This window comes from Carya illinoinensis, chromosome 12 (genome assembly GCF_018687715.1).
Source record: "Carya illinoinensis cultivar Pawnee chromosome 12, C.illinoinensisPawnee_v1, whole genome shotgun sequence".
Classification (NCBI taxonomy): Eukaryota; Viridiplantae; Streptophyta; class Magnoliopsida; order Fagales; family Juglandaceae; genus Carya; species Carya illinoinensis.
The window spans coordinates 18226805-18237422 of NC_056763.1; the positions used below are offsets into that span (position 1 = coordinate 18226805).

General features: G+C 36.4%; 1 protein-coding gene across 3 annotated transcripts; it reads left to right on the forward strand.

The window, feature by feature from the left end:
• The first annotated feature begins 249 nt into the window (after positions 1 to 249).
• On the forward strand, positions 250 to 9342 carry LOC122290382 (GDSL esterase/lipase At5g62930-like). Of its 3 annotated transcripts, XM_043098027.1 has the most exons (6): positions 252 to 442; positions 560 to 637; positions 2888 to 3028; positions 7824 to 7900; positions 8395 to 8559; positions 8954 to 9342. In XM_043098027.1, the coding sequence occupies exons 1-6, from the start codon at positions 344 to 346 to the stop codon at positions 9120 to 9122; spliced, it is 729 nt and encodes a 242-aa protein (XP_042953961.1). In that variant the 5' UTR covers positions 252 to 343; the 3' UTR covers positions 9123 to 9342. The 3 variants fall into 3 exon arrangements, 2 of the variants coding, with proteins under 2 accessions (XP_042953962.1, XP_042953961.1); XM_043098028.1 differs by lacking the exon at positions 560 to 637 and having other exon boundaries at positions 250 to 442; XR_006236371.1 differs by lacking the exons at positions 252 to 442; positions 560 to 637; positions 2888 to 3028; positions 8954 to 9342 and adding an exon at positions 3035 to 7168 and having other exon boundaries at positions 7810 to 7900; positions 8395 to 8515.
• Positions 9343 to 10618: the final 1276 nt, after the last annotated feature.

Consider the following 10618-nt stretch of genomic DNA (forward strand, 5'->3'; position numbering starts at 1 on the left):
GATAAATATTGTTTTTCATTATAGATTTATTTGTTACTCATAAATAATAAATAGAAATCAAGAGAGGGGAAGAAGGGGGATGGGGACTGAAGACATGGAGAAGGAAGAAGGAAGAAAGAAATTGAAGTGATAAAACACAGAAAATGGAATGAAACGAACCGTTTCATTTATGCCACGTTGGCACCGACTACGCGGCGTTTCCCAAGCCGCTTGCATACAGCGTCTTTTTTTTTTTTTTTTGTTTTTTTTCGGTGGATCCACTCTCAAGTCTCAAGAATCGATTCACTAATCATATGCTCTGCTCTGTGCGCTCTGTCTCTGGCCGTGTTTGAGACGCCAAAGAATGAGGCCTCAGGTCGTGCTGTTTGGAGATTCGATAACGGAGCAGTCGTTCAGGTCAGGTGGATGGGGAGCTGCTCTTGCTGACACTTACACTCGCAAGGTTCCGCATTTACTCATTATTTTTTGCTTTTCTTTTTCTTTTCGTTTTCTTCTGGGAAAGATTTGATGGAAATGTACTTAACTGTAGTTTCGCCCTTTTTGTTTGTTATGTGTCAAGGCTGATATAGTGAATCGTGGGTATAGTGGATACAATACCAGATGGGCTTTGTTCTTGCTGCATCAACTTTTCCCTTTTGTAAGTTTTCCACCTTTTTTTTTCCTAAAAGAAAAACTCCCTTCTTTTGGTGGTTGTCGGTGCTCTAAATTCAGATCGTACCCGTTTGCACTGCAAAAGTATCGGCAAGTACTAATTCTTTCGTCCATTTGTATTGATTCTGGATGGGTTTTGTTTGTTCTTTTTGACCTGTTGGTCATGATACATGGAGATCAAAATTTAATGAGCTTTAAATACCAGGTGGAGTGATAGGTTTGCTCATAATATTTATATGCTTACAGATAGTGGCGCATATTATAATAAGGGTTATGGAAAATGAGATCGAATTATTTTTATTTTTTAGTATTTGTGTTTCTTTATTTTTTAGTATTGTGTTTGTTTATTTTTTAATATTGAAAAAAATACACAAAAAACGCTTAAAAAAAAAAAAAACAATACATTGAATACACTAATCGGTACTGAAGAGGTACCCTTCGGTACCAACTGTCAGTGGGAGTAGCACTCCCCAAGGGTTATTTACAAGAGTAATGAGTACAAGCCTCAGATAGACAAGCCTTATACAAGCCATATGTAAAAAAGCAGGTCTAACTAATAAAAAAATAGTTTTTTTTTACACCTTTTTTAAATAACTTGGGTTTTCGTCCATTTGCAAATGACCACAACATCGGTAATATTTATACTTCAGATTTTTAAAGTTTGCAACTAATAACTTCCGTCCATCTTCATCTAATCCACTAACGGGGCATTTTTCCGTGTGGCATTTTTGACACGTATCAGCCAATAAAAAGTTGACAAGTGTCCCCTTAATGACATGCCAACAAATTTATTTAATAAAAAAAAAGTTTCAAATGAATTTGAAACTTTTTATTTTTTGGATAAGTAATAAGATATTTTATTGATATAAAGATAGGCATAGCTCAGGTACACTGTAAGTATATATGTGAATACACCTATTTAGGAATTAGAAATAGTTACAAGGAAATCATGGAAGCTGAGACCATTCAAATCTAAAGCAGTGGCCCACATAAATAAAGTCTTCTAGAAAAAACTCATAAACTTTTCCAAAGAGCGTTCATGATCCTCAAAATGTCTATTGTTTCTTTCACTCCAAATACACTAAAGAATACATATAGGAGTCATCTTCGATACGGCTGCAATTTGTGGTGTTCCGGTGATCCCACTCCAGCTTGCTAGTTGTTCCACCACCATTCCCGGCATTACCCATGTTATACCCATTCTACTGAAGAAGTAATTCCAGATTTCCCGAGCAAACTCACAATGTAAGAGTAGATGGTCTGCCGTTTCGCCACTATTTCTACACATACAGCACCAGTCCGTGATTATAAGGACATGTCTTCTAAGGTAATCGATAGTCATAATCTTTCCTAAGGCTTCTGTTCAAACAAAGAATGCGGCCTTGGTAGGCGCTTTGCTCCTTCATATGTTCTTCCAAGAAAAATTGTGCCTATGTTGCATGGTAATTGAGTCATAGAAAGAGCATACAGAAAATTCCCCTTTCCTAGAAGGTCTCTATTCCATCTTATCTTCATTTGTGGCAGCAATAGCAGTGTTATACAGCAGGTTAAAAAATTCCACCAGAACAGTCACTTCCCAATCATGTGCATCCCGAGTAAGGCCAATGTTCCACTCCTGTGAGCCATGGGAAGCCAAAGAATTTTTTTTAAGCTTTTTTTATTTTATTTTATTTTTAATTTTTTTTTAAAGATAGAGGAGCGTTTTGTTAGATTTTTTGGGTTAGAACTTTTTAGGAGAGTAGTGGACAGGTTTGCTTGGGGGTTTTTAGGGATCAAAATTTTTTTTTTGGCAATTTTAAAGAGAGGCAGAGAGTTTTATTGATTATATACATTTTTTTGTTTTTTTGGTGTTTTGGGGGGGGGGGGGGGGGGGGGCTTTGCTCACTGCCTCCGCTAGAGCTACACCTTTATGTGTACTTTGGTACTTATGGATGTTGCAGATTAGCTGAGGATTGAAAGGGATGAACTGTTCTAATAGTAAAATTAAGAGATTTTTTTTTTCTTCCTTTTTACCTGCAACTGGTACTCATTGGTCAATCTTTTATCTGTTTTTTTGCCTGCTTTTTTACTTTTTTTTTTTCCCTGTTTTAGGTGTTCCCTTTGGTAAACTTGTTGCAGCCCTGTGTGGCGCTTGGTGTTTTTTCTTAAAAGTGAACAGTGCATGTGAATAAAAAATAGTATAACCACTGTGATACTGTTAATTTCAAGCAGGTCACTCTTATAGCTTCCTCTGCAGGACTCTACAAAACCCCCTGTTGCTGCAACAATTTTCTTTGGGGCTAATGATGCAGCTCTTTTGGGAAGAACCAGTGAACGACAACATGTTCCTATTGAAGAGTACAAAGAGAATCTTAGAAAAGTCGTTCATCATTTGAAGGTTCAAATTTTGTTTCTTACTTTTAATAACCATTTTAGTATCTTGAATCCCGCTTCGAAAACTTACTCTCTACTAGATGTTATACTTTTGGTTTGACTTATGATCTGTTAGTAATGTGTTCTTTTCTGTCCATTCATTGTACCAGATCTGCCAACTGATATTTTTTTGGCTCAAGCTTTCAAGAAAAATAAGCCAAAATGACCTGAAAGAATAGTCAGAATATTGCTTCCTACTATGCATTTTAGTGTCTTTCAAGGACTACATGCATGGATTGGATTATTGGTACTTCTATATTGTATTTAGCTGTGTGTAAGCTAGATATTTTGATTCTTTAGGCTAACACCTTTTTGTTCAACTCAAGAACATATAAGTTTTTTCGGCACATTTTCTTTTCCTTCCCCCCCCCTCCCCAAGGTGTGGAGGATTTCTGCCTAGACAGAACCCCTATACACTTGCTGAAATGTAGTCTTTAGCAGCTTCTGGAGCAATAATGACACATGGTGCATGTTTCTGGGTTTTCATTTTTGTATGGTTTGACATTAATCCTATTATGTTTGGGATCATTTATGTCACTGCCATAGAACAGCTGTCATGGGATGCCTGTAGGGTTAATTGATAGCAAACGTCAGGTAGGTATGCTCTCTCCAAGGTCTAGGTTCGAATCCCACTAGGTGCAAACAATCTCTAAGGGTCATTGGACTCGGGGATTTTCCCCTTGAATTACCTGAGGTGCACTTGCGGGAAACTCCTTGCCGAGGACCTGTGTACTCTCGGGATTAGTCGGGATGATGTTCCAGGACACTCGGTGCCAATAAAAAAAATGTCAGGTAAAACATTGGTTTGACATTTTGGAGTTTTGGGACTTTTGGAAATATTTTTTTTTATTTTTTTGATAAGTAATAATTTTATTGAAGAAATAGGCATAAGCCCAAGTACACAGGAGGTATACAAAGGATAAACCTACAACTTCCAGAAAACAAAAAGAAAACAACCCATAAAACTAAAACAGGTTCAGAAAATTATCCACCATTACATAAACTTTCGCCCAAAAACCCAAAGTACTCAAGAAATAATCCCTAAGATCTTCCAAAGAGCGTTCGTTATCTTCAAAACATCTCCTATTTCTTTCGATCCATAAGCACCATATGAGACAAGGAGGAATCATCTTCCAAACAGACGCTGCCTTCTTACAGCCCTTCAAACCCTTCCACCCTACCATTAAATCCACCACATCTTTGGGCATCACCCAATGCAAACCTGTCCAGCTCAGAACCTCATCCCACAAGAATCTAGACACTTCACAGTGAAGGAAAAGATGATTTACAGATTCTCCATCCTTTTTGCACATAACACACCAGTCAGAAATAAACAGTCCTCTCCTTCTAAGATTATCAGTTGTCAAAACTTTGCCCAAAGAAGCCACCCAACAGAAAAAAGCAACCTTGGGAGGAACTTTCACTTTCCAAATACTTTTCCATGGGAAAACACAACTACTATGACTTGACATAACTCTATAATAGGAAGAAACTGAAAACTTAGCATTTCCAGCAGAAGTCCATGCCATACTATCCTCCCTTTCAGTCACCAACTTTATGCTGTAAAGTTTAGCCAACAAAGCCTGAACTTCATCCACTTCCCAATCGTTAACATCCCTTTTGAAAATAACATTCCAATCAACCTTATTATTGCTGCTGCAGTAAGAATCATAAACAGCAGCATTTTGATCCCTTGCAATTCTGTACAGGGCAGGAAATTCCAGCTTAAGAGCAGCATCCCCACACCACAAATCATGCCAAAAGAGAATTCTTTTTCCATTTCCCACCTTCAATCTAAAATTATTAGAGAAAAAATCCCATCCTTTTCTAATAAATTTCCACAAACTCACCCCATATGCTCCACTAGAGGCTTTTGAACACCAACCTCCCCACAAACTTCCATACTTCACATCTATCACATTTTTCCATAGGGCTTCACTCTCCAAATGATATCTCCAAAGCCATTTGCCAAGTAAAGCTTTATTAAAGACCGTCAAATCTTTAATCCCCAAACCACCACCGTCCAATGGTTGACAAACTTTCTTCCAACTGACCAAGTGAAACTTCTTTTCCTCACCTACACCACCCCATAAGAAATTCCGAAATAAACTCCCAATTTTCTTTTTGGGACTTTTGGAAATGACTCAGGAAATCTGGGTTGCAGTTGTTTTAGGGTTTAAAGATAGCAAAGGCTTTGAGTTTTATACCAGAAAAAGCTTGGAAACTATGTTGATTCGAGGTTCGTTTATGGTGTTCAAAGTAATACTTTTAGAGAAACCCAATTAGTTAGAAAGAGGCAAAGTGCAGGGGCTGCTGTTCTGGGTGCAGTGGACAAATTCGAGAACAGCAATTTGATTCTTGAGCTGTTTGAGATTTTCCTTCAGTTAGTCTTTAGAGTTGTTGCGGTTCGGATTTCACGAAGGAAGATTATGTGTATATTTTTGGAATTGTTTTGGATTGGTTAGCTGGAAGAAAGTTTGTCAACCTTTGGATGGTGGTGGCTTGGGGATTAAAGATTTGATGGTCTTCAATAAAGCTTTACTAGGCAAATGGCTTTGGAGATATCATTTGGAGAGTGAAGCCCTATGGAAAAATGTGATTGATGTAAAGTATGGAAGTTTGAGGGGAGGTTGGTGTTCAAAAGCCTCTAGTGGAGCATATGGGGTGAGTTTGTGGAAATTTATTAGAAAAGGATGGGATTTTTTCTCTAGTAATTTTAGATTGAAGGTTGGAAATGGTAAAAGAGTCCTCTTTTGGCATGATTTGTGGTGTGGGGATGCTGCTCTCAAGATGGAATTTCCTGCCCTGTTCAGAATTGCAAGGGATCAAAATGCTGCTGTTTTTGATTCCTACTGTGTAAGCAATAATAAGGTTGTTTGGAATGTTATTTTCAAAAGGGATATTAATGATTGGGAAGCGGATGAAGTTCAGGCTTTGTTGGTTAAACTTTACAGTATAAAGCTGGTAACTGAAAGGGAGGATAGTATGGCATGGTCTTCTGCTGGAAATGCTAAGTTTTCAGTTTCTTCTTACTATAGAGTTATGTCAAGTCATGGTAGTTGCATTTTCCCATGGAAAAGTATTTGGAAAGTGAAAGTTCCTCCCAAGGTTGCTTTTTTCTGTTGGGTGGCTTCTTTGGGCAAAGTTTTGACAACTGATAATCTTATAAGGAGAGGACTGTTTATTGCTGATTGGTGTGTTATGTGCAAAAAGGATGGAGAATCTGTAAATCATCTTTTCCTTCACTGTGAAGTGTCTAGACTCTTGTGGGATGAGGTTCTGAGTTGGACAGGTTTGCATTGGGTGATGCCCAAAGATTTGGTGGATTTAATGGTAGGTTGGAAGGGTTTGAAGGGCGGTAAGAATGCAGCGTCTGTTTGGAAGATGATTCCTCCTTGTCTCATGTGGTGCTTGTGGATAGAAAGAAATGGGAGATGTTTTGATGATAAAGAACATACTTTGGAAGATCTTAGGGTTTTTTTCATGGGTACTTTGGGTTATTGGGCGAAAGTTTATGTAATGGTGGATAATTTCCTGAATCTGTTTTAGTTTTTGGGTTTTTTTTCTTTTTGTTTTCAGGAAGTTGTAGGTTTATCCTTTGTATACTTCCCGTGTACTTGGGCTTATGCCTATTTCTTCAATAAAATTATTACTTATCAAAAAAAAAAAAAATATAGAGTTCCTTTCCGACGTTTGCTTAAATAAAAAAAATAGAGAGTTCCTTTCCTACTTCCAGCCACTTCAAAGCCATCAAAATTCAGTGTTTACAAACATTAGCCGAAAACCCTTGATTTCGTTTGGATCCTTTTAGAACTTCTAAAGTCACAAGTTTTCCTCAAACTTTCCCACCAAAATGATTTTGTCGCTGCTTTCTCACATTATTTTGGTTTCTATGCTATTTTTCCTTTGTGAGAGACTTTGGGAAGTGTATGATTTCTGCATCCACCTAATTTTCTCTTTTACATGTTTATATCAATGCAGAAAATAGTATATGCATAAAGACCTATAGAAAGCACAAGTCGCATTTGTGCTTATACATACCAAAACGACTTATCAAGATTACAATTGGAGGTCCTTGAGATCATTTACCAAGTAAAGAACCAATGTGAGACTTGACACTCTTTCAACTCTACCATGCTTCACCCATCCAATCTCACCTATTAATATCCTGAACATCTTTGTCAAGTTCCCCCTTACACTGTAATGTGTTAGCATCATGTGGTGTTACATGGTGTTATTAGGTTGACTTTGAAACCATTTGTAACGAATTAAGGAAAATTCTTGCCTCATTTTGTGCATATATACTTCAGAATGACTAGTCAATGTTGCAATCATAGTTCATTGAAGTAATTTATAAAGCTTAGTTCCACCTAGTAAAGAATCAATGAAGGACTTGGGACTCTTTCAATATTATCATAATTCACCTATCCAATTTAGGACTTAACTAATCAGAGCATTACAAGATATACTCCAAAGTCCTTTGAAAGATTTGCATTATAAGAATTTTGTTATCATTTTAGATTGAGTTTTTCATGACAGATCTGTCTTTGCTGATATCTTATCTTAAAGGATGCATCTTGACGTAAAAATGTTGTGGAAACGAATAAAGATGATAGTAGAATTGATAGGGTTCACTTTTTTTTTTTCACCTGTTGTCGATTAGTGCAACTCACCCTCCATCTTTTTCCTAGTAAGAGGCAAGCGTGGTGAGTGGTCAATTGCTAAATCTCTTCTCATTGTGTTTAGGGATTTGGTTGCAGGAATGCTCCCCCACGATGTTAGTTGTGCTTATTACTCCTCCACCAGTTGACGAGGTTGGGCGTAGAGATTATGCTCGGTATGTAACCTTCGCATATGAATGCAATAGATGCTTCTCTTTTATTGGTTTAACTTGGGCTTCACAAGTCTAAGGGCGGGGATACCTAGTGAAGGTAGAAATCAATCCTAGGCCCTGGTAGAAAGGCACTTTAGCAGCTAAGCTTGCTGGCATCTCCAATAATGAAAACTTGCATACTAATTGTTGAAAACTTGGAATTGCTATCTCCAGCAATGCCTTTACTTATCATAAAAAAACAAAAAAAAAAAAAAAAAAGAAAGAAAAAAAAAATCTCCAGCAATGCCTTCGTAGTTGCTCCATCAATCTCTAATAGCTCCAATATCATGATGCCACATGCACTGCAGCTACTGCTTCGCCTCTTCTTAATCAATGCCATTATCAGTCATAGCTGTCTGGTAGAATGTTGGAATACAGATATGGTCTCATTTTATTTTTTTGTAAATATTGTTTGTTTGTTAATTTATTGGAGGTAAGATTGTAAATGGATTCAGCAGATCTGTGTACGGGGAGAAAGCGATGGAACTGCCAGAGAGGACAAATGAAGTGACAGGCCTATATGCCAAGCAGTGTGTTGAACTGGCCAAGGAAATGGGTCTCTGCTCCATTGATCTATGGTCAAAAATGCAGGAAACAGAGGGCTGGCAGAAGAAATTCCTAAGGTTTGTTATAATTGGATCTTTAAAGAAACAAAGCCATTTGGCAGAAAAATTCATTTGACATTCTGCTGGAATTTCAGAAAAAACTGGGTCCAACCAGATTTTTCTTGGTGAGAAGTTCTTTTTCAATATGTGATTATGTTAGAGGCTGGCACGAGAATCTCATTGGGTTAAACTTTTCTTCATGATTTTATACTGAAAAAAAACAGAAGAAAAAAACTTCTGGTTAATTTCACCTATTCTCTGGAAGCATCATTGTTCGGGATATCTGGATTACACAGAACATGTACCGTGTTTTAAATATAGAAAGCCCTTCTGAGAAATCTGCTGAAGATTTCATCATGGAGGAAATAACGTGAACAGAATGTTCTCAATTTCACTTGTTTTCACTTTACAGTGATGGGCTGCATCTGACACCAGAAGGCAATGCAGTGGTACATGAAGAAGTCGTAAGAGTGTTCAATGAATCATGGCTTGCTGCTGCAGAAATGCCATATGATTTTCCTAGCCACTCAGAAATCGATGGGAAGAACCCCGAGAAAGCTTTCCAGCAGCAATGCATTTAGTCTTTAATACCTTTATTTTTTGTTTTGATTTTACTCTTTGATCAAAATTGGAGCCATGCTTATACAAAACAACATAAGATCTCTTTTTACACCCCAAATAGAAATAGTTAAGAAGTCCATGATCTTTGATGAATGCATCATGTGTGCCCTTACAATCTAATTTCTTTGAAAAATGAACTACTGTGTTAATTTAATGAACATTTCTATATTTTGAAGCTCTTGGATGAAGTGTACAGCATTTGGCTGCTGGAAAATTTGACACTTATTACTGTGAAAACAATACTTCTGTGGAAATACTCACACAATTCTCAGTCTCCTTTAAAAACAGTTTCTGTACAATTAAGGTAACTAAATGCATGGCGTTATCATAACATTATTAATTAGTAAATACTGGTGGTTATGCAATGCGACATGTTTCTGCTGTGTTTCATTTTCCACCACCAAAATGGCCATTAAATTTTGAACATTTCTATATTTTGAAGCTCTTGGATGAAGTGTACAGCATTTGGCTGCCGGAAAATTTGACACTTATTACTGTGAAAACAATACTTCTGTGGAAATACTCGCACAATTCTCAGTCTCCTTTAAAAACAGTTTCTGTACAATTAAGGTAACTAAATGCATGGCGTTATCATAACCTTATTAATTAGTAAATACTGGTGGTTATGCAATGCGACATGTTTCTGTTGTGTTTCATTTTCCACCACCAAAATGGCCATTAAATTTTTACCTTAACCTCATTTTGTGTCATAATTCAATTTCAGTTACTCGGAACAAATTTCAGACTTGGAGTGTATAATATTTTAGATATTTTCAGGGTTAGGTTGCATAAGAAAAAGTGTCCAGGAAAATAATATATATATATATATATAATGAGAGGAAACAAAGTGAAAAATGGATGAAACACCAATGGATGTTGCATTTTTCATAAAAAGTTAACTGAGGTTTTTTAACATTGGAGTGGATAATTATAAGAACCTAATCTTATATATAGTCGTGGGATTTGTAAGCACTGTATAGTCGTTTTGAAAAAGAGTAGAGATTATTAAAAAAATTATTATTTTTTTATATAGGTTCTGTATTTATTTATTTTTTTTAAAATAATTGCGCGACGCTTGCGCATTCATGACTGCAACTATAATTTCTCTAATATATATCACTTTTATAAATAAAAATATATCTTGACTTGAGTTTTAAATTTTACATAATTATCTCGATACATAATTATTGTAAAGAAAGTTATGTGTATGGTTCTCTGCTTTCATCGACACGATTTCTCGAGCAACTGAAACTGCATATCTTGATTTCAATGCCATGGTAAATTGAAAATTAATGTATCATTTATATTAAGTTGAGAAAAAGCTCAGAATTAATTAAATAATGATCATAAATATTTCATTATCTTTACTAAATGTTGGCAAGAGCGTTTTATTTTGTAGAATCCCATAACGTGCATGACTACTCTCACTGGATAAATATTTTATGATCCTCAGATG

Bases quoted from the DNA above. Each gene is read 5' to 3' on its own strand.
- LOC122290382 (XM_043098027.1), top strand. From the start codon at position 344: ATGAGGCCTCAGGTCGTGCTGTTTGGAGATTCGATAACGGAGCAGTCG. The intron at 443-559 runs GTTCCGCATTTA...TTATGTGTCAAG, and splicing joins CTGACACTTACACTCGCAAG to GCTGATATAGTGAATCGTGG. The intron at 7,901-8,394 runs GTATGTAACCTT...TGGATTCAGCAG, and splicing joins GGGCGTAGAGATTATGCTCG to ATCTGTGTACGGGGAGAAAG.